This window comes from Dasypus novemcinctus, chromosome 1 (assembly GCF_030445035.2).
Source record: "Dasypus novemcinctus isolate mDasNov1 chromosome 1, mDasNov1.1.hap2, whole genome shotgun sequence".
In the NCBI taxonomy this organism is placed as follows: Eukaryota; Metazoa; Chordata; class Mammalia; order Cingulata; family Dasypodidae; genus Dasypus; species Dasypus novemcinctus.
In genome coordinates, this window is record NC_080673.1 from 42,473,272 (window position 1) to 42,498,090 (window position 24,819).

Below are 24,819 nucleotides of genomic sequence, written 5' to 3' on the forward strand. Positions count from 1 at the left end.
TTTATGACTAAAAGTAAAAAGTAGTCAGTTATTAACATAATATTAGTATTTGACTAATCTTTTAAAATATACTAGGGCATATCCCTTCACATTAAATTACCTAATTTTTAAAAATTAGGTAATTTCTCTTGTTCCATATTTAGAAATTATAAGATTTTTCTCATTTAAAGACATTATTACAGGGGTTCTTAACAAGGGGTCCGTGAGTTTGAATTGAAATTCAAAAAACATTCCTGTAGGGATGTGTTGCTGTGGGTGTGATATATTTATAATAATACACAGTATAGCGTGGACTTAGTAAGGGGTCTGTGATTTTCACCTGACTGGCAGAGGGGTCCGTGGAACAAAAAAAGGTTAAGAACCCCTGCGTTATTCCAAGAGTCTTCACTTAATATTTGCTCAGATCAGTTTATTATTTTCAGTGTATATTGAAAAGTTTCTGAGCATTTTTTATACTTTAATATAGTAATATAAAATAAAATTAAGACATGCTATTTAATAGTGGCTTTACTTTACTTTACTTTAATTTTTCTCCAGGAGGATAGCAAACAAGCTCAATTTTTAGCCTTGGCAGTTGTATACTTTATCTCTGTTCTTATGGTCTCAAAGTACAGAGATATTCTGGAACCTCAAAATGAAAGGCATAGCCAGGCATTTAAGGAAAGTGGGAATATTTCACTTCCTGGTAAGTTTCCATTGTTTATGGCATCCAAATTTTGATAAAACATTACCTACTTGTGATGGTAAAATTATTGATTCTGGAATTTAAATATATTTATGTATAAAGCAAAGGCATATATTTATTTTTATTAATGACTAAACATTTTAAGTATTATGAAATTAATTGCAGTTGGGAAATAATATCTGCTCTTAAAATTGGACATCTACTTAAAAGGTGAGAAAATGTTAGCCTTTACAAAAAAAAGAGTTAATTTTTGTTCAGCATTTGCTCTGAAGAATAAGTTAATAATAGTGTCTTAGAAGAGACACACTTGTTAGCAAATAACTATAATAATTAGAGTTACAGAACTAGTTGCCATTTATATAAGTATAGTTATAGAAGTAGCTATTACATTCATGGAAATAGCTGCTACCCAAAACAGGGCATTTATTTAGTCTGTACATGTTCATTTAATACCTGCTGGGTAGTTGGGTATATTCTTTGTTCTCATGGAGCTTATATTCTACTGAGAGGAAACTGAGAATAGTACTGAATGTAACTATATAAATTACATAATATTTTAGAACATGATAAGTACTAAGAAAAAAAAAGTACAGGGTAGAAGGAACAGGAATGATCAGGAGAAATGGACTGTGGATTTTACTTTATGGGAAATGGGAAACTGTTGGAGAGTTTTTAGTACAGGGATCACAATCTGACTTCTGTTTCAAAAGTAACTCTCTGGATTCTGTGTTGAGAATAGACCCTAAATGGAAATAAAAACCATTGTCTTCATTATCTATTGGTGTGTAACAAAATACTTCAGGGCAGCAGACTTGGGCAAATGGATAGGGCGTCTGCCTACCACATGGGAGGCCCGTGGTTCAAAGCCCGGGCCTCTTTGACCCGTGTGGAGCTGGCCCATGCGCAGTGCTGATGCGCGCAAAGAGTGCCCTGCCATGCAGGGGTGTCCCCCACGTAGGGGAGCCCCACGTGCAAGGAGTGCGCCCCATAGGGAGAGCCGCCCAGTGCGAAGGAAAGTTCAGCCTGCCCAGGAATGGCACCACACACATGGAGAGCTGACGCGGCAAGATGATGCAACAAAAAGAAACACAGATTCCTGGTGCCGCTGAAAAGGATAGAAGTGGTCACAGAAGCACACACAGCGAATGGACACAGAGAGCAACTACTGGAGAGGGGGGATGGGGAGAGAAATAAATAAATAAATAAAAATCTTTTAAAAAATAAAGAAATACTTCAAAGTTTAGTGACTTAAAATCATTAACGATTTTACTCTTTTTCATAATTCTGTGAGTTAGATTTGGACAGGGCACAGTGAAAATTATTCATCTCTGCTCCAGGTGATATTTCCTGGGACTGTATATCTAGTGCCTCAGCTAGGATGGCTTCAAAAACGGGCTGACTGAAACAGCTCATCTGGGGTTATATATATAGACCCCTTGATACTTGGTGTTGGCTGGATTCCTCAGTTTTTCTCCATTATTTTTTTTTTTTTTTTTTTTTTTTTTTTAAAGATTTATTTATTTATTTAATTTCCCCCCCTCCCCTGGTTGTCTGTTCTTGGTGTCTATTTGTTGCGTCTTGTTTCTTTGTCCGCTTCTGTTGTCGTCAGCGGCACAGGAAGTGTGGGCGGCGCCATTCCTGGGCAGGCTGCACTTTCTTTTCACGCTGGGCGGTTCTCCTCACGGGCGCACTTCTTGCGCGTGGGGCTCCCCCACGCGGGGGACACCCTTGCGTGGCACAGCACTCCTTGCGCGCATCAGCACTGCGCATGGCCAGCTCCACACTCTCCATTATTTTTGAGGACCCCTCTCCTCTAAAACATGTTCTTTTCAGAACGTAGCCATATTTTTTAAAGAGCAATTTAGGATTCCAGGAGTACAAAAACTGCCACATCTTCTTAAGCTTGGGCCCAGAACTAGAACAGTGCTCCTGCTGCTTTATACTATTAGTTAAAGTAAGTCAGGTCCAGCCCAGATTCAAGGGGGGAAGACCAGGAGGCATAGTTCAATGGGGTCGTTAAAGTAACAGTTCACCACATTTAGTTAGGAGACGATTGCAGTAATCCTGGAAGGAGGTGAGGCAGGATGGACTAGGGTGGTAGCAGTGGAGATGATGAAAAGCCATCAGATTCTGCGTAGTATTTGATGCTAGAGACAACAATATTTTAAACATTAAAAAGTGTGGATCATGTGAAAGAGAAAAGATAGTAAAAAGTGATCATGAGGATTTTATCCTAGGAGTACAGAAGACTAAGATGAAGCATTTTCAGGAAAGGTAAGTAATTCAGCTGCTTTAGATATGTTGAGTTTATATGATATCTTTTAGACATATAAGAGAATATGTAAAGTAGTTCACTGCATATTAGAGTCTGAATTTGGGGATTTTTTTTTTTTTTTTGTATAGTGTTACTTAAAACTTTGAGAGTGAATGAAATCACAAAGGAAATAAGTATGATAAATAAAAGGACTAAAGACTAGGTCCTACTTTAGTTATTTCCATTTAGGAAATTAAGGGCATAATGAGGAAGTAACCAGTGAGGCAGTAGGAGTAAAACCAAAAGAGTGTGGTATCCTGGAAGCCAAGTGAAAGAAGCATGATCAAGTTGAAGGGAATAATCAATTTCTGCTGTTTTATCAAGTTATATTAGGATAGAGATTTGGCCATTGAATTTAGCAATAGAAGGTTTTGGTTACTTTGATTAAAGAAGTTTTGTTGGAATGGTGGGGACCAGCATGATTGGGGGAATGAAGTAAAACAAAAGAGGATGTTCTTTGTTGAACTGAATTTTTAAGGATCATTGAAATATTTATACATATGGGAGGGGCAACAAGGTTTTCAGCAAAGGAAACCATGCTTGAGGTATAGGTCTTGAGATTACTAGACAGATAAATGACAGTGTTTAAAGGTATAGAAGTTCAAACATTGGGTCAGGTTCAGCAAATTGCAAGTAATTTGATGTTGCTGAGGTGTAATGTCTGATGCATGACTAGCCAAAGATAAGGTTGGAGATGAATAGTCATTTGATACATATTTCTTGACCAATATGCTAGGCATTATTGGAGGCACTAGAGATGCAGAGACCAACAGGACATGTTCTTTCCCTGATAGAGATTATAATCTAGTAGGGTCATAGTATTAAAAAGCCTTTTATTTTATCCTAAGAATTTTGGATTTTGTCTTGTAGGCCAATGACTGTCATCCTTGTACTCTCACCCCTTATATGTCATGACTAATATACAGAGTTTTCTCATGTATATTATTATCAATAATAGAAGTATCAATAGTTAATTTTAGTCACATATATAATATTAATATATCATATAAAATGTGATTCCTCTTAGACCTTCTTGGTTGGGAAAGAAAATAGCAATAGGTCTCCTCATTTTCTCCCATGTCTAAGTACTTATTTTCCTGTCAAAATCCTGTCTCTTGTTAGTGGGTTAGAAGAAAATGGATTTTTTTTTTCTGTTACAGGCAGTCAGAGCCCCATCAAAATGTTTCAGACTTGGAGCTGACATTCTGTAGTACTATAGAATAGTTTAGAAGTAGGCTATTGTAATAGTCAAAAGTGAGGTGAAGAGGATTTAATTTAAGGCTAGAAGAGTGGTAATTTGGAAAAAATATGAATGACTTGCTCCCATTTGGGAAGTGAGAGAAGCAGAGAGCTTGGCAATGAATACCATGTCATTTATGTATAAACTGATCCTTATTACTTACCTGGAAGTGCCCCCAAGTTTGAAAATTTTTTGATTTTTAAAAATCTATATTATAAAATTGAATATATATTTTTTAAGATTTATTTTATTTATTTCTCTCCCTTTCCCCCCTTCCCCCTCCCCTTGTCTGCTCTCTGTGTCCACTCACTGTGTGTTCTTCTGTGTCTACTTGCACCCTCAGTGGCAACGAGAAACTGCATTCCTTCTTTTTGTATCATCTTGCTGTGTCAGCTCTCCATATGTGTGGTGCCACTCCTGGGCAGGCTGCACTTTTTTCATGTGGGGTGGCTCTCCTTGCAGGGCACACTTTTTGTGTGTGGGGCATCCCCACGTGGAGGTGCCCCTGTGTGGCATGGCACTCCTTATGTGCAGCAGCTCTGCATGTGGGCCAGCTCATCACATGGATCAGGAGGCCTTGGGTTTGAACCCTGGACCCTCCCATATGGTAGGCGGATGCTCTATCAATTGAGCCAAATCCACTTCCCTTAAAATTGAATATTAATTGATAAAGCAGAGAAGTGATTAAAGTATATCCAGTGTATATTTTGGTTTTTATATGATATTAGTTGTATTTTTGTTTAATTATACACCATCTGTAGGCATATTAACTCAGTACATTTTATAGATTACATAATTTACTTTTGCTTTCTAGAATATGCCATATATTTAATTTAATTTAAAATAATAGATGGCTTTTAAGAGCAAATGTACCTTTAAAAATTCTAAATTTTTCTTCTGTTTCTGGTTAAGATGTAGAAAGCACACCAGCAGCATTCAGCCCCTTAACTCCAGCGTCAGTGGAAGAACTTGAAAGCATAACACCTTCTCGAAGGAGGGACTCTGGCATTGGGGAAGAACCAGCTACCAGTTTAGGAAGCAATGTGGATGTAGCTCCTCATACAGTACCTTCAAGTGTCAGTGCAGGCCCAGATGCAATTAGTGAGGTGCTATGCACTCTTTCTTTAGAAGTCAATAAATCTCAGGAAACCAAAAATGATGAAGGAAATGAATTGGGTAGCAAGGTTACACCATCGGTTCCAGTTTCAAAAAATGTCAATGTGAAGGATATTCTCCGAAGCTTGGTTAACATACCAGCAGATGGAATCACAGTAGACCCTGCCATTCTGCCACCTGCCTGTCTTGGAGCTCTTGGTGATCTTTCTGCTGAGCAACCTGTGCAGTTCAGATCCTTTGACAGGTACTGTAAATAGTCTTTTGTTTTGGTATACTTATATTTCTAAATTATAAAGATTTAAAGGGAAAACAGAATTTCAGTTTAACTCTGCTAAGTTTTGTACCTTCAACATTAGCAAGGGATGTTTTGATCTGGTTTATAAAAATTACAAGAATATTTTTGTTGTATGGTTTATATGCCAATTCAAATAACTTATCAACCGACCAATACATTTATTTTAAAAATGTTAATATTACATTAAATTTTCATGTTAAATAATGCATTTTCTTTGGTTATAACTTAAAAATTTCCCATAATCACAAATGACTGCCCTCCATTTTCTTGCTGCCTATACTATGCCAGCCTTTTTAAAAAAACTTGGAATTTAAAAATTCCATCCTATTCAGCAACTTAGAAGGTGTGGGGAACCCTGGCAGCTTGAAAAACCTGCCTGCAGATCCCTATCTGTGCTGTTTCTGTTACCTTAAGAAACATTTTGCTATACTGCCTAAAAATTTTTATTATCTATTTTTAAGTTTTCTGAAATTCTATTGGTAAAACATGTATTAGAGTTATTAAATGTCCTTTTAAAAAAAACAGCATTTTTATTTGGAAATAAGCTCTAAGTTAATAGAAAAGTTGCAAGTATAGTGCAAAGAAGTTTTATTTTACCTAAGCCATTTGAAAGAAAGTTGCTGACACAATGCCCCTCCACTTCTGAGTACTCTTTGTATATTTTCTACATAACCACAATACTTGAATTAAAATAAGGAAATTAGCATTGATACCTGTTAATTTTCAAACACCTTTCAAGTTTCACTATTTTTCTCAATAATATTCTTTATAGCAGGTAAGTCCAGTTCAGAATTATATGTTGTGTTTAGTGGTGCTGTCTTTTTAGTCTCCTTTAATTTGGAAGGATAGTTCCTTAGCCTTTCTTGAATTTAATAACCATGACATTTTAGAAGGTTATAGCCCAACTATTTGGTAGAATGTCCCTCAGGATTAGAATAAGGTTAATGCGTCATTGGCAGGAGTGTCATACAGGTGATGCTGTATCCTATTTAGTGGCACATGACTTTGTCTCATCACTCATGTTCACTTTGATCAGTTATTAAAATAGTATTTTATAGGTTTCTACACTGTGAAGGCATTCCTTGTGGGGAGGTACTATGAAATTATAAATATCCGATTCCTCATCAAACTTCCATTTCATTCATCATATGACCTCATGGTTTCCTATTTTATTCAGTGGGTTATAATCTGCTATTATTGATGTTGATGCCCAAATTGATTTTACCATTGCCATCTTTTTCAAATTGGGTTCTGTTTTCTTTTGACATGGCATCATCATAATTTAACCTCTTCTTGATGAATCCATTTTATTGTTATTCACATTCATTGTTGGAATATGCAGTGATACCTATTTTTTAGTCCTTTTCTTCTATCACGTCATTTATTTCCTTGTGTCTCCTGTTCTTCTTATTTCCTCTCATCTCCTAGTTTTCTACTTCAGAACTGCCGAGGGTTGGCACTTTAGATATCCAAGCTTGTTAAAATTGTTTATGGTAAGTAAGATTCTCTGTAAGAACACAGGGAATATCTAACTTTAGTGGAAAGTCTTTCAACATCATCCTCTGCCATCTTGTCCCTTCTACGTCTACTTAAAGATTAGGGCATTTTCCTGGAGTGATAAGATTGATAGAAATCTGCATTTCAGGTAAATGGCATGTTAGCATGCCTATAAAATGAAATTAGGGATATAGTGGCTACTGGATTCAAATGTCCTTTTTAAATTAGACCTTCTCAAATGAGAATGAAAACATTGACCATAGAAACCAAACAAAACTGGGTTTGTGTCCTGGCTCTTTTAACATATTAGTGAATTTGGAAAAGTTTCCTCATCTCCTTAAACTCAGTTTCCTTATTTCTAAACTGTGGATAATAATAATACCTAAAAATCTGTAGCATTTAGCATGAGGAAATTACTCAATACATGTAAACTTAGCTATGTATCTATGAGACATTTCAGATACTGCTGTTTTCTGTTGTGTGTACATGTAGGCTTTAAATATTTGGAATACATGTTACACACGAAAGTTTTATATTTCCGATATACATATACATATATATATATAGTGCCAACAAATCAAGAAAATGTTTAATCTGCTAATAAAATAAATAAAAAAAGTGGACAAATGGTAAGAAGGCTGTTCATATAAGAAGAAATACTGTTAATATGGAAATATGTAAAGATAATCTACATCACTAATGATGAAGTAAATACATATTAAAATAACCACAAAAGAAAGAGACAGAATGATATGTTTTGATATGAAATGCTATTCAAAGTTATATTATTAAGTGGAAAAAGTAGTGTAAAAATAACTTGAAATTTATGATTCTGTTTTTTTTAAAGCTAGGTATCTTTATCCACATATGCCTCAAGAAGTATTTATCAAACTGTTAAAAACAATGGTTATATTTTGAGGATGTAAAGAGGTGAATGATTAGTTGTGTTTTTTTAGATTCTCAATTTTTATGATTTGCTAAGATTTGTATTCTTTTTTTTTTAAAGATTTATTTATTTATTTCTCTCCCCTCCCCCCCCCACCCCGGTTGTCTGTTCTCTGTGTTTGTTTGCTGCGCCTTCTTCTTTGTCCGCTTCTGTTGTTGTCAGCGGCACAGGAATCTGTGTTTCTTTTTGTTGGGTCATCTTGTTGTGTCAGCCCTCTGTGTGTGTGGCACTATTCCTGGGCAGTCTGCACTTTCTTTTGCGCTGGGTGGCTCTCCTTACGGGGCGCACTCCTTGCGCGTGGGGCTCCTCTACGTTGAGACACTCCTGCGTGGCAGGGCACTCCTTGAGCGCATCAGCACTGCACATGGGCCAGCTGCACATGGGTCAAGGAGGCCCGGGGTTTGAACCGTGGACCTCCCATGTGGTAGACGGGCGCCCTAACCACTGGGCCAAGTCCATCGCCACCTGTATTAATCTTACACTGAGTACTCAGAAAAAAGATTTAAATGTGAGTAAAGATTTTTACAGTTTAATATATTTTATTATGGTTGAGGAAAGTTGATTCCTTTAATGGCCAAATTTCATGTATTTTGACATTTTTCTTTTAAAAATAGTATAGAAATTAAATCTTTACTTTACTGATGCCATCAGTGTTCAAGTTAGCAAACCATGCCTACATAATACATTTCAAGGGATTTATTTTAGTAGTAAGCAGAGGGAAATTTTGGTTATAGTGTTTTTCATCATGTCTGGTATGCATTTAATATATTCTCAGATGGCAAGTAAACTGCTCTCTGAGGTTCCTCCTTCATCCCCGTTTTTCTTAAAAGAGACACCTTTTGGAAAACTATTTTCATGCAGCCATAGACCAGTGGAATATCCTTGGGAATTTCAAAGCATCCCTCTGATCATGTATTTATCTCAGGAATGCTGTGTCAGAAATCTCAACTCTCCTCATATCTTAAGAATTATCAACTTCCAAGCTATAGCTGGAAAGTTTAGAGTAACAGTTGCATGAGTGAAATCTTGCTGAAAGCCAGCCAGGTTGTGGGACTTTGTGAACAGCGGGGTGTTGTGTTCATTCCCATGCCAAAACTCTTGCTCTTATCTAATTTGAAGATCCTCTCTGGTGATTAGTAGATGCCAGGGATTTATCTTGATAAAGTTCAAGAGCTGGTCTGGCTTTTCAATAAAATCCTTAAGGACTAAAGTGATAGGCTTAAAATGCTCTTTCTCCTTTAGTGAGTTATTTGCATATTATACAAAATAGCATTTTTGTTAAGGTTTCTGAAGAACCTATTTGAAACAATACAATTCTGAAATGGAACTTCTGAACTTTAATGATTTGGAAGAGGTTGTTATTCATTATTGTTAATAAGTAAAAGAAATTTTGAAGAAGTCTCTCTTGTTCATGCATAAAAAGTTCAGTATTTTCAGTTGTTAGCTGTGGAACTTTATGAAACTACTACTTCTTTTTCATCTGTAAAGAATGGGGATAATAGTACATAGTACCTACCTCATGGGTTGATGTAATATTAAATGAGGTAAGTCATATACTTCTTAGCATAGTGCCTCACAAATATTAAGTACTCAGTAAAGTTAGTGTGTCTGTAAAAGAAAAAAAAAACATAATAAGTAAAATGTTATCTTTTTAATATTGGGTTTTGAATTGATAGTTTGGAAAACTACCTTGCAGAATTTTCTTCCCAGTTCTTTATACCAAAAAGCTGAAAGTGCCGTTCTTTAAAATTGATGTCACATGTTAAAAATTCAGACCATTATTTGTTTCCAAAATATTAAAAAAAATTTGTTTGTTTCTTAAATAGGAATTTAAGCAGTAGCCTGAGAAATATCCCCAGCATATTTCGTGGGAAGCTTTGTCTCAAAGCTTTGTCAAATGAGTGTTACATTTTATTTGTGTTTTCCAAAGCATTTTTAAAGGTATGATGTGAAATGCTTAATTCTTACATTATTACTCTGAAGAAGTGAAAAATTTAATGTCAAGGTTTTTTTTTTTTCAAACTGTAGTTCATGCCTTTCTAGTTTAGATTTACTTAAGTTTACAGTGTAACTGTAAGATTAAAGTTCCTCTCTGTTGAAGATTTTTGTCTTTTTACACCCACTGTGACTTTATAATAAGAAAAACATTTGGTAAATGGAATGAAAATACCCCCAAATCTGCTTACTGCTTAATGTCCTTTTAATTGGAACATTATAGCTTTGAATTTTTTTTATTATGCCCTCCAAAACTGAAGCAATATTATGTGAATTCCTCAGAAGTGATTTGTAGTAGTCAGTGAATTCGGAAATTGATTAGCTTTATCTCTCTATTATCTACTAATTAGATAGCTCCTCGAAAGAATGCAACTATTTCCATTTGTAACCTGATATATTTTTGTATTTAATATAGAATAATATATACTTTTATGTATTGGATGTCATTATTACCATTACTTGAATATGATTATAATTTAAAAAATTGTTTAGAGGTCAATATACTTGTGCTGATGTTTGCACATCTCTATAAACATATTAAAAACTATTTATTGTACATTTAAATGGGTGAACTGTATGGAATGTAAACTATATGTCAAAATTGTTTTTATAAAAGGTCAGTATGAGAAAACAGTTCAGCAGTGTCTCTGGTTTCAGATAAACCTGGATTTTTAGGGTATTTCTGTCATTTACTTTAACAAATTACTTTATCTCTCTAGAGTTTTACTTTTTATTTTTAAATTGTTTATTAAAATATATATTTTTCTTCCCTTCCCTCTCTGTCATCCTGCTGTTTTTGCTGTCTGTGTCCATTCACTGTGTGATCTTCTATATGTGTTTCTCTTTTTTTGTCTTCTCTTGTCATCTTCTCCTCTAGGGTTCACTGGGATTTGATCTTGGGGACCTCTGATGTGGAGAGAGATTCTCTGTTAATTGCACCACCTCAGTTCCTGGGCTCTGCTGCGCTTCACCTTGACTCTCCCCTTCATCTCTCTTTTTTGTTGCATCATCATCTTGCTGCGTGACTCACTTTCACGGGCACTGGCTTACCACATGGCACTCGGCTTGCTGCGTGGGACTTGGCTCACCAAGTGGGCACTGGCTCACTGCATGGGTACTCACATGGTCACTCAGCTTACCATGCGGGCACTCGGCTTGCCATGCGGGCACTTGGATCACCATGTTTGCACTGGCTCACCACATAGGCACTCATGAGGGCACTCGGCTTGCCATGCAGGCACTCAGCTCACCACATGGGCACTTGGCTCACGATGTGGGCACTTTCACGGGCACTCGGCTCACCATGTGGGCACTTGGCTCACTGGTTGACACCCTCATGGGCACTCAGCTAGCTGCGTGGGCACTCAACTCACTGAGTGGGCACTTGGCTCACCGCGCGGGCACTCAGCTCGCCATACAGGCATGGGCTTCCTATGCAGACATGCTTTCTCCTCTTTTTCACCAGGAGGCCCCAGGTATTGAACCTGGGTCCTCTCAAATGGTAGGCAGAGGCCTTACCTCTTGAGCCACATCTGCTTCCCAGTTTCACATTTTAAGTTTTTAAATGGAAATAATATGCACCTTAGCTTTGTTTTGAGAATTAAGTAATAGTTCCTGGAATATTGTCATTACTGAATGAATCATAGCGGCTACTATAATTTGTAATTTTATATTGTGTGACAGAATCTTATGGGAGTGCAAAGAATAGTGCATTGTTAACTTTGACTTAGGGAATCTGGGGAAGATTACCTTTGAGCAAGGATTTGAAAGGTGAGTAGGGGTTTGCTGGCAAGTAGGGCTAAAAGGAGGACATCTTGGCAGAAGAAGAGCATATACAAATGTTTGGAGTTGTGAAATGATACAGTGTACTTAGGGACCATAAAGCATGTCATAAAAGTGTGTAAAGGACATTGGGTTAAATGTAAATTCATGTAAGAAGCCACTTTCAGCTGTATCATTCCTAAGGATATGTGAAAGATATTGGACAATAAATATTTCTTGAATTAAAGAATCTCTATTATTCATGAGTGAAAGCAGGGTCAATGGCAATAAGATAAAGATTAGAAATGAGGTCAAGTTCTTATCTTTAATTAACCACAAAACCTTGAACAAATAGGGATTATGCATTCTATGGAACATCTATAGTAATTTTTTTTTTCCTATTACCAGTTTTTCTAACTGTATTAGTCACCCAAAGGGGTGCTGTTGCAAAGTATCAGAAACTGTTGGCTTTTATAAAGGGTATTTATTTGGGGTAAAAGTTTACAGTTACAAGGCCCTAAAGAGTCCAACTCAAGGCACTGTAAGAGGTACGTTCCCACCAAAGTCTGTTGCCATGTGTTGAAGCAAGATGGTGGGCGGCCTCTGCCTGGTCCCTACTTCCTTCTTCCAGAGCTTCTGTAGGCCCCTCTTCTTCCAATCTCAGCTGTGGGCTGGCATAGGGCTTGTCTCTCAGGGCTTCCTTTATCAGCTGCAAACTATCAGGTGAATGGCTCATCTTTCTTCCCTGGGCCACAGGATCAAAATTCTCTCCTTTACTGTGTCTATGGAGTGTTTTCTCTTCCTTTGTGTCTTTTTGAGTGAGTGCCTGTTGATATCATCCACCATTGGGGCAGGACTTAACCCAACAGAATCAAAGCCCTATTCTTAACAATTTAATCAAAGACATCTCAGCTGAATCTTATGCCATCAAAGATTATCACATCCAGAGGAACAGACCAGTTTACAACATATCCTTATATTTTTTTGGTTTTATAAATAATCTCAAACTGCCACATCAGGATTTTATTATGAAAATGTTCAAACATAATGAGAAGTTTAAGTAATTGTATGGAATACCCATATAGCCCTATTCAACTGGCCCTTTACTATTTTTGTTTCATCCTTTGTCTCCATATAGCCATCCCTCTCTATCCATTAGTCTGTCTTTTTTGTGTGTGTGCCTTTCAAAGTAAGTTGCAGACTACTGTGTAATGCTTCAGTTTGCTGATCTCTAACTAGACAATAATACTTTTTTAAAGGTACAGTTACATAAAATGAAATGCACAGATCATAACTGTACTATTTGGTGAATTTTGACAAATTCATACATCTGTGTATCCCCAACCCTCTTTCAAAATATATCACCTGGTAGCACAACATTGCGAATGTAATTAATAGCACTGAGTTGTACACTTGAAAGTGGTTAAAATGGAAAATTTTGAGTTGCATCTATATTACCATAATAAGTAGTTTTTTTTTTTTAAAGTAGTAAAAATAAACAAAAATAGCTGTTTTATTTTAAAAAAATATTTTTAAGTCATTGAATTTTGGGCTGGCTTGTAACAAAGACAACCTAACTGATCTTCTAACTTAAAATACTATTCTTCTATTCCATAAATATATTAGTACCTGCTACATATCAGGCAGTATGTGTTACTTGTTGGGGATATGATCGTAAATAAAATGGACTTGCGGCCAGAAAAGAAAATCAAATACCATTACCCCTGAAAGTGCTCTTATGTTCCTTCAGGGCCAATCTTTGTCTCCATTCCCCAGAGGCTGTGATTTGTTCCGATTTTTTTCCAGCATAGATTAGTTTTCCCTAGAATAGAACTTCATGTAAACAACATGAAGTATGTCTTCTTTTGTTAAAGCTTTCTTTCACTTTGCTTAATATTTTTGAAGTTAAACTATGTTTTTGTGTTTGTAGTCCCTATATAAGCATACCACTGTTGATTTATCTGTCTTCATGCTGGAAGGGTCCCTGAGCTATCTCCAATTTTGGGCTATCATAAATTAAGCCTCTATGAAGGTTATTTATACAAATCTTTTTGTGAACTTAGTTTTCTTGGGTAAATACCTAGGAGTGGAATTGTTGGATCATAGGGTAGATGTATGTGTCACAGATTTTAATATAGAAAAACAATCTCATTTTACTGAATATTATCTTTTATTTTATATTGTTCCTTTCATTATTTACCTATTGTGTGCATAAGCTAGATCTTGTTGGTTCTTTCCTTTGCTAACAAATATGAATGTAAATTTTATAAATATATCCTCTCCCCATCCCCAATAAATTGGGAGGGAAAGGTAGCTAGGGAATTTCTTAAACAATAGACTTGTAAATTTCTTCCTAGAGTAGGAAGTACACAAATTACATTTTGTATTTTTTTTCTGATTGTACCACTACAACTCACACCCACCCACCCACCCAAGAGGTCATATCTACTTCCCTGCTGAAGCCAATAATCTTCATCTGATATAACCTAGCATGATTTAAGCATGCTGTTTTGGATTAGGGGCTCAGGTGGCTGTTGCTTCTATTTTTTAGTGTATAGTTAACATTGGCAGTCACCCTTATAATGATGTGACACCAGCTACCCCAAGTACATTGAATAAGCCATGCCTAACACAAGAGAACTTGATTTAATTGGCAACAGTGTTTGCCCTTGTATGAAAGGCATTAAAATAAAATGGCTCCTATTTGGCTTTCTCTTAGCTCTGACATAAAAAAAATGTATTTTTAAAGTATTGGTGTAATTCCCACTTTTGAAATACATTTATTGGGAACAAGTATCTAAGTAACTTTATTTAGAAACTGAATACTTTAAAGCAATTAAGGGAATACTTGTAGCTTGCAGTTACAGTATTGTCAACAAAAGATGTGATTAAATAAATTGAATGTTGAAGACTTTAGGCTTACGGTTAACACCAGGTAATTAAAAGTAAGCACTGCTGTGGGAGTGCATTATATATCAGCTGTCCTCTTTACCTCATTAACTGGGTTTTTGCATGTTTATGGAGCTAACTTCAATTAAAAATGCCTTTAAGTTATGCCTAACAAGACCTTTTAGTTACTATTTTGGTGTAAAGTATTACACTTTAATTGAAATCTTTATAACATAAATACCTGCATTTAAATAATATACAAAATGAACAACTTTGATTATTTGATATTTTTACATCTAGCTTTTATACCAATGCATTGCTTTTCTATATTATATTATATTATATTATATTATATTATATTATATTATATTATATTATATTATATTATATTATATTATTATATCAAAGGACAGTCTTTGGGGGATTAAAAAAAGAAAACCTTGGGCTGTGTACGTGGTAAATGTTTAAATGTGCATTTTTTTTGCATTATAAGATTTTTAAGGTTTTATGATTTCAAAGTAGCAGTGCTTTAAAATCCTTATGGAAACATGTTGAGTGTTCTGTTTTGATTCCAAGGTTAAGAAAAGTTAATTACTTTTCCACTTGAGTGACAAAATGTTTCCTTTTTTATATATCTTTGTTTATATATTATTTACTTTGCATAATTAAAGATCCTATTTAAAAAATGCTATATGGTAAAAATAAGTCTAAATGGTAAAAGGGATTGTTATATTTCTTCAGGGCCTTAGGGCATTATCTTGTCTCTAACAAATTGCAATGCAGGTAAATATTAACACAATTGAAGAGATTTCATATGGGAAGAATAGTCTACATTGTAAATTAAAATAGAGAAAAAGGGAATTAGAAAATGAGATTAGTTGCCTAGTTTTTATTTGGAAATTCACATAATTAACATAAATGATCTTATGCAATTTTTAATCTAGTTATTTTTTTCATTATAGAAGTGTCATTGTTGCAACAAAAAAATCTGCAGTCTTATCTTCCACACCTAGTACAAGTATACCTACCAACAATCTCAGTGTGGTTTCTTCATTGGATTCAGCCCAATCCTCAGATGTGGGAGGAGAATCACCTGGTGAGTAAGTTAGTAAATAAAATTTTTAGATTCCATTTTAGCAAAGCTTAGAAATTTTGATAATGTTAAGACGTTTGTTAGTCATGTTAGAAATCATTGTGCTTTTCTTTATATTGTTCATTGTTTGCTGATTTTTAAAATATATTTGATTGAGTATACTTTGTGTTTATTATAAAATTAGTTAAATCAAGAATTTCAATATTTTCTCTACTAAAACCTACTAGTGTGTGATGGATTCTGCTATTGATTGGTTGGATGAATGTATGAATGAATGATAGGTTTATAAAAATGTATTTGTGGGATGAATGTTGTCAAGCAGTTGAGTGCCCTCCTCCCACATGGGAGGTCCCAGGTTTGGTTCCTGGTATCTCCTAAAGAAAAAACAGACAACAAGCAGCAGAGAGGAAAAACAACAAGCAGACAATGAGCAAGACAATGAGCAAAAACAAATGAGCATGGAACTGATATGGCTCAAGCAGTTGAGCACCCACCTCCCACGTAGGAGGTCTCAGGTTGGCTTCTGGTGCTTCCTAAAGATAAAAGAAACAGACAACAAGTAAAAAACAACGAGCAGACAACGAACAAAAACAATGAGCAAACAGACGAGGAAGCCTTGGGGCGGGGGGGGGGGGGGGTGGGGAATACATTTTTCCCCTTCTTTCTTTTCCTACATTTAGGAAGATGTGTATGAATAGTGATTAGAAAGTTTTGGTGACATATGGTCCCATGTATTGGAGGTTCTAATCAGCATAATAAAGCAAGGGAGAAAATGAATGGCATTCACATCTTCATTTGGATATCAATTGTCAAATGTTTATTATTAATATTCTCTACTTTTCTCCTCATGCATATTTTTCTTAATTAGAGAATTGGAAAGGGAATGCTGTCCTAGAGTATAGTATCATTCTAGCAGTATTCATCCTGGTCCAATAAATATTATGGCAGTCTTATTTTTTTCTCTCTCTGCTTTTACATTCCTTTGGAGGATAAAGCCTTTTTGTGCATATATCTTGGTGCAAATCTTTTAAATCCTTATATAATGACTGGAGGTTTAGTGGTGATACCAGGAAACATGAAGACTCTGTATTCAGAATGACTGAAACAAAGGGGATGTTATTTCTATCAGTAGTATTTTGCAAATGTTGTACTATTTTATAAAATGGAATGCAACAACATGGATGAACCTTGAAGGCCTCATGTTGAGGGGAATAAGCCAGACACAAAAGGACAAATTACTGTATGGTGTCACTGATATGAAAAAATTAGAATAAGCAAACTCATATAATCAGAATCTAGAATACTGGTTAGCAGGGAATGGGGTGAGGGTAGGAATAGGAAGGTAAGGCTTAAAATTAAAATGTACACTTTCTAATTTGAGTGATTGGTAATTTTTGTTAATGAATGCATGGTGGTGATGTTAGCACAACATTGTGAACATAATAGCACTGAAATATATATATTTATACACACACACACATATACATATGAAAGGGATATGTTATATATTTGGTACTAGAATAAAAATTTTTAAAAATCCATGGAATTGCATAACACAATAAATCCAGAGTTAATCCATGGACTATAGTTACTCGTACAGTTATAAAAATTTGCTTTCATCAATTTTAACAAATGTACCACAATGCGGGGTGTTATTATTAGGGTGGTAAATGGGAACCCTGTATTTTGACCATGATTTTTCTGTAAACTCACAACTTTTCTCATTAAAATAAAAAGAAAAATTTTTCTTTCATGAGTTTTACTCGGTGTTGTATTGGAGGTTCTAACCAACATAATGAGGCAATGTAGGATATGAATGGCCTTCACATTTGAAAGGAAAACATTTCTTTATTTAATACAGATATGATCACTCACATACAAAATCCTATGGAATCTAGAAAAAAGTTATTAGACTATTAAGTGAGTTTATTGATATTTTAAGCTTACAAGATTTATTTATTTATTTATTTTTAATTACTTATTTATTTCTCTCCCCTTCTCCCCTGCCCCGGTTGTCTGTTCTCTGTGTCCATTTGCTAGTTCGTCTTCTTTGTACTCTTCTGTTGTTGTCAGCGGCAGGGGAATATGTGTTTCTTTTTGTTGCGTCATCTTGTGTCAGCTCTTCTGTGTGGGTGGCGCCATTCTTAGGCAGGCTGCACTTTCTTTCGCACTGGGCGCTGGGCGGCTCTCCTTACGGGGCTCACTCCTTGTGTGTGAGGCTCCCCTACGCGGGGGACACCCCTACTGTGGCATGGCACTTGTGTGCATCAGCACTGCGCATGCGCCAGCTCCACACGGGTCAAGGAGGCCCAGGGTTTGAACCGCGGACCTCCCATGTGGTAGATGGACGCCCTAACCACTGGGCCAAGTCCGCTTTCCAGTTTACAAGATTTATATACAAAATCAGTTGTATTTTTCTATACTGGTAACATTATTTATTGAAATGTAAAAAATACCATTCACAATACTATCAAACACGGAATATATAGGGATAAATCGAGGAAAATATGCTAAAGACCAATACTCTGAAACTTACAAAATATTGCTGAGAGGAATTAAGGACAACAAAAAATATTGAAGAGACATCCCAGAGACTGTGATATCGTTAAAGTGTCAGTTCTCCCAAAACTGGCCTACAGATTCAAATTAAATCCAATCAAAATCCCATCAAGCTTTACTATAGAAATTGACAAGGTGATTTTTAAATGTATATGGAAATGCAAGTGACCTTAGAATAGCCAAAGCACATTTGAAAAAGAAGAAAATAGAGTATTTATACTGTCTGTTTTTAAGACTTATTATAAAGCTATTGTAATCAAGATAGTGAAGAATTGGCAAAAGATAGATAAATAGATCAGTGGATATAAAAATTTAACTCAAAAATATATTGAACACCTAAATTTAAACCTGAACTAATAAAACTTCTAGAAGAAAATGTAGGAGAAAATATTTGTGACATTGGCTTAGGCAAAGATTTCTTAGATATGATATTAAAACCATGATTCATAAAAGAAAAAAATGATATATTTGGCTTCATCAGAATAGGCTTTCTGATATTTAAAAGTGGCCATTAAAAATTGAGACGAAAAGCCATAGGCTGGGGGAATATTTGCATGTAATATTTTTGACAGAGTATTTGTATCAGGAATATATAAAGGAGTCTTCAAACAATAATTAGAAAGCAAATAGCCTAAACAAAGTAAAAATATTTGAGTACCGAAGAATGTATATAGATAACAAAGGGAAAAAAACAAAGAAAATAGTATGTTGTCAGTATGTGGCACCCACAAAAGAATTCATCTGATGACTTTAGAATGTGATTAATTAAATAAAAAAAGGACTTACATAGGAATGACTGGGGGATTATATTAAGATCAGAAATAATATTTTTTATTCTCCTTTTGGGATATCTCTGGTAAGGTTTTTTCCTTTCATTTGCTTCTCTACCTTTACTTGGTAAACTAGTGTATGTCAGTTTTGCTAGAAACTTTATATTGCTATAGTCACTTGTCAAAGATGGGTTTTATGTGTATGTTTGAGACAAAGGGTAGATTATAATAATTTGTCCGAGAAGCAAAGATTATGATTGGTTATTTCTTTTGTCTTCCCTGTTTTTGTTTTTTTAACTTGTTATATTAATTGTATTAAAAGGATTTTTTTCAAAATTTTAAATCTTATTAAATCTTTACAAATGTAATAATATTTAGTGATAAGAGTAAATGTTAATAGATTAATTTTTAAAAAGTTTTTATGTAAATTTCCCATACCATCTAGTTATAGCTATGTAAAGCATGTACTTTTATAATAGTAAAATAAGGAAATGTACTATAAATTTAGTTAGGTATTAATATCTCCATGTGGTTGGACTATTGGCCGTTTTTATTTTCAAAATTATTTTTAGCATCTTTTCCAATATTTTATTAGTGTTTTTTAGGCTGGGTGTGGCAATTCCTGCTTCTCCACCCCCATCCAAATCTTTTTAAAAAGGATCCCTTCAACTATGGTTTTCTAGACCCGTCTATGATGAGAAACAGAAAAAAGTTACTGATGTCTATGAAACTGTATGCCATCTTTTAAATTTAGTGTTTTCCTTGATACTTTCCCTGAGCAAATGTAGTAATTTCACAGTTTTATATTATACTGAGTAAAATAATTTTCTCTTATTTTGAATTTATTGCCCTTCATTTCAGTTTATGGCACATAGTAAATAGCAGACCATCACCTTAACCAGTTGGCTACCTTTTCGGGGGGACAGAGTAAATAGGATCCTCTGATTGTTTTTAAAGATATTCTTCAAATTTAAATCATTACAGTCTTTGGAAGAGATAAGAAAGAGTTGCAATATATGGACAATATTTTATACAAAACAGTATTTTGAAGCCATTGTCCTTTTTCTAATAATCCGTTATAATATAAAATTCTCAACATGAAAAATATATGCAGAATTAGAAAGTAATTTGCTATTTTGAACACTATTATATTTATTGACTGAAATTATAAAAACAAAATAAACTTTAATGTACATTTTTCTCCCTGTTATTTAAATTTTAGATAATTTGTAGTGGTGCTGTTTCTTAAATGATTTCCCAATTTTTTCTGTTTTGGGAAGAATATTTTGTTCCTTTCCTTTAATAGCTCATTCCTCTTTTTGTCATTCCAAGTCTTTGTAATGAAGATCTTTCTTTTCATAACTTTGTTTTGGTTTTCATCCTTTCCCTCTTTCATTATACTCTGTCACTGCCATATGATGTCTCTATTTCAGTTTATTCCTTGTATTCTAATTTGTTAATTGCTGCTGTGAACTTTACTACTTTGCTAAGAAAAACCTAACCCAATCTATAGTTTTAGTTTTACCTCTTCCATTGTACTGTATAGCCCCCCTTTACGTGCATTTGTCATACCTGCCCTTTGTATTCTTGTTACCTACTCTTTCACTTGGAATTTAAACCCCACAAATAGTTCTGTCCCCCTGTTCAATATTGGGAACTGTTAGATTGTTTTTTTTTCTTTTCTGGTGAATATCATGATTTATTTTCAATTAGAAAATAAGTAAATAAGTAGACTTTATCTATTGAAGTTTATTCTCTTTCCTCCTGGTTCAAGCAGGATTTGGAAAAAAATATTTGCAGATGAATTGATTATATGATGTGTGCTGAGCAGGGCAGAGCCGGATATGTTAATTGTTGACCTTGGATTATTTTCTTCATATGAAAGATTGTTAGTATATGTCACTGTGGACCTTAAAACATTGTGCCTTGGGATGCCAACAGTTCTGAACTTTAAAATGAGTCATCAACAAAAAATGAGTTGCTCAAATTTAGTAGTAGATTATTGGTTAAAAAAAATATGCTTGATAATATGTGATAAGCGGTAGTGAGGATATCCTTAGAAGAGCCATATGACTATAAAAGAGAAAATAAGCGTTTCAAAGTTGAAATGTTTAAATTATTTGGAAATTTTTATATCAAAATGAGATTTCTAAATTTCTTCCGTGACACAATTAAAGAGAAATTGAGGCTGAGAATTTTTTTCTTTTTTTTTAAAAAGATTTATTTATTTATTTATTTATTTCCCCTTCCTCCCCACCCTGGTTGTCTGTTCTCTGTGTCTATTTGCTGCATCTTCTTTGTTCACTTCTGTTGTTGTCAGTGGCACAGGAATCTATATTTCTTTTGGTTGCGTCATCTTGTTATGTCAGCTCTCCCTGTGTGTGGCACCATTCCTGGGCAGGCTGCACTTTCTTTCCTACTGGGCGGCTCTCCTTACGGGGTGCACGCCTTGTGCGTGGGGCTCCCCTATGTGGCGGGCACCCTGGCGTGGCATGGCACTCCTTGCGCATGTGAGCACTGCTCATGGGCCAGCTCCACACAGGTCAGAGAGGCCCAGGGTTTGAACCACGGATCTCCCATTTGGTGGATGGATGCCCCAACCACTGGGCCAAGTCAGCCGCCTGATAGAATTTCTTATCCTAGAAAAAAATCACATAAACTTTATGTGAAATCTGTCAAAATATTATCTCTACAAATTTTATAACTTAGTATAAAATTTTAGGATTTGCACATTATTAAAACTAATTAGTAGACAATTTTTTTTATTATGCAGATCTCAGATTTCAATTTGAATAATAGTCCTTAGCTTCTGTAGCATATTATCAGCAAAAAGGTGTTAGTATGATCTAATAGCAATAATTGGCAAACCTCCTTTTAAGTCCTAAAAGATATGCAATAGAGAACAAAATATATACTCTTTATGTTTTTAAAGACAACTAAAAGACAAAATAGGGTTTTAGTAAATACATGAAATCCTGTAAGTTTTTGGCTACTAATCAACAAGTATTTAATAACCAAGTATACAATGTGGTTTCTGCATGCCATTTCTCCTGAAATAGACTATTTTGTTTTTCTACCACACTGCTAAGCATAAATGATTAAAACAAAATTGAAGCTAACCCAGTAAATGAATTAGATACATTGTTCTTTTGCAGTCTATGTGCTAGATGTTCACTGATTTAATTCTACTACTTACTAGACTATTAAATGGTATTTTGTTTATCAAGACCAGTACATTTTTGATTAGTAACATTTTTTTAAATACTTGGAAAAAATATTTGATTCATGCAATTAAAAGTTTTTTAATTTTTATTTTTAAGGAGGCACTGGGGATTGAACCCAGGACCTTGTCATACATGGGAAGCAGGCAGTCAGCCACTGAGCTATATCTGCTTTCCAGTGAGACTTGGTTATTTCATTTGTTTGTTTTTAGGAGGTACCGGAGATTGAACCCAGGACCTCATACATGGGAAGCAGGTGCTCAACCCCTTGAGCTACATTTACTCCCCAATTCTTGCAATTTTTGCATTATATAAAAATTGACCAACAAGACTTGCCTTTAATCATTCAATACAAGTGTAATTTATTTAATGAGGACTTTTCATTGGGCATAGAGATTAACCCTTGCTGAAGTGGTCCAGAATGGAGTGAATGTTTGGAGTGTGCGTGTGTCTGTGTGTTTAATAGAAAAATGGAGTGTTAAGGGATAAATAACTGATTTTTATTTTTTGACACCTTATCTTAAGGGACATTATTTAACCTTTAGGGATCTCAAATAAACAATTGGCTACATCCTGGGTAGGTGCTAGATAGACAATCTTTGTATTTTCTTTTTTGTTCTTTTGAATGTCTGGAAAACTGTCAGTTTGAAGGAGCCAGTCTGTCATTGGCAGGATAAGAAAAAGATAAGTTATTATCTTTCCATATGTTTTTCATTTACATCTGTTTGATTATCTGTCAGAAATACTTAATTTTCAATTAATTTAAAACAATAAATTTGTTGTAAATTTATTATTTTTTTCTAAATTTTAAAAAATGCAAAATGTATTTGGAAATTACATTTTCTTACTGGCTATGGAATGAAGACTAACTTGATGTGAAATTACTGATATATTTGGTTTATTTTTTTCACATATTTTCTTTTTTTCTTAAAATATTGCTGATTAATTTAATTATCCTTGATGGTAAAGTATTTTCTTTTGATTTAGAAAGAATACTTTGTAAAAAGCTCGTTTTTTTTAATGTTCTTTTCAGTTTGAAAACTGGAATTATTTCAAGGGTAGAGTCAGCAAAGAATGTTAAAGTTTTATTCCATGCCAAATAATGATAATTCTCTTAAATTATTAAAATTTACCAAAGTAAGTGCTAACTTTTCTTTACAACTACTACTTGAAACTCCATATAAATACTTTTTTGAGATTTATTACGTCTATCTCTGCTTTTAAGTAGTTGGAACCTTACACTTGCCTTTTTATCAACTTCAGAAAAGGTCATGAAAGACTACCAATAGTCATTTTATAGAAAATGTCTGATAAACTCCAAGTGAAAATTTTTTTTAAAAAACTACCATGAATTAAGAAAAAATAAAGCTCAGAAATATTTAATTAATCACCAGTATAGAAATCAGAGGTCAAGCATGGTTTAGTGATCATATTGTTGTCAAAATTTAGAAAATTGCAGGTGTAATTCACTGAGTGTAATAAAGCTATTTGATCCTTGAAGTACTTCATTGGGTGTAGGAATGAAGGGATTGGACCTGATCGTCAAAAATGACAGATACTGAAGAATCAAAGGTTTTTCAACTTTACCTTGTTTTCTTCTCTATTTTGCAATTTTATTGGGAAATGTACAATAAAATACATTTCCAAAAAAAGAAATCTTTGGATGGAGAAATGGGAAAGAGTTAATATATGTCCTTAAAAAAATTATTATTATTAGTGTGAAGATATGTGAATCAGAATGCCCAGATACAATTCAAGTGAGCCTATGGAAGTTGTGAGAATGGTGTGAGGCGGTGACGGCCTTTTAATCAAAATATTATTCTTTTAGAAGTCAATGGCCAAGTTTATTAAATGTTTATGTTTTTTATGCTAATCTAATATATTGAATTGGTAGAAATACACTTTTTATAAAAGTTAAATGTGGGAATAATTCTTTGCTTCACAATTTCCAGACTTTGCAATAGAAATTATCTTTGGTTTCTTTCTTAAGGTTTAATATTGTATTTTTAAAGTGGCACTGATAAACATCATCTTTTTTTGTTTGTTTGTTTTTCCAAGCTGTTTTATTAGAAGGTTTAACTCAAAAAGAACTACAAAAACATGTCAAAAAATGCTGACTTATCTATACTTCATGTCACATGAATTATTGAGGAATTTGGGTGTGTTTTCAGCCTGAAGTACATACTAAAGGGAAATATGATAGCTTTCCTAAAATATTTAAAACACAGTTATAAAGTAGAAGAGTAGGGAAAGAAGCTGTCATTCACTGTATTTACTATGTCCCAGACCCTTTCTAAGTGCTTTAATTTAATCTTCGAAATAATCCTATGAACTTTTTGTAACCACCATCTATTAATTGGGATCCAGAAACCCTCCATGCACACTTTCCCCAAACCTTTATCTTCTCCTTTTAAGAGTAACCACTATCATGGTTATCA

At 34.5% G+C, this 24,819-nt stretch overlaps 1 protein-coding gene across 4 annotated transcripts in view; it reads left to right on the plus strand.

The window, feature by feature from the left end:
* LRBA (LPS responsive beige-like anchor protein) overlaps positions 1-24,819 on the plus strand; it is an 891,557-nt gene that overhangs the window by 209,004 nt on the left and 657,734 nt on the right. For all 4 annotated transcript variants that reach the window (XM_058282502.1, XM_058282620.2, XM_058282452.2 and 1 more), the window contains exons 29-31: positions 538-685; positions 5,152-5,599; positions 15,701-15,834. In XM_058282502.1, the coding sequence (XP_058138485.1) occupies positions 538-685; positions 5,152-5,599; positions 15,701-15,834 (730 nt within the window). The remainder of the gene's footprint in view (positions 1-537; positions 686-5,151; positions 5,600-15,700; positions 15,835-24,819) is intronic.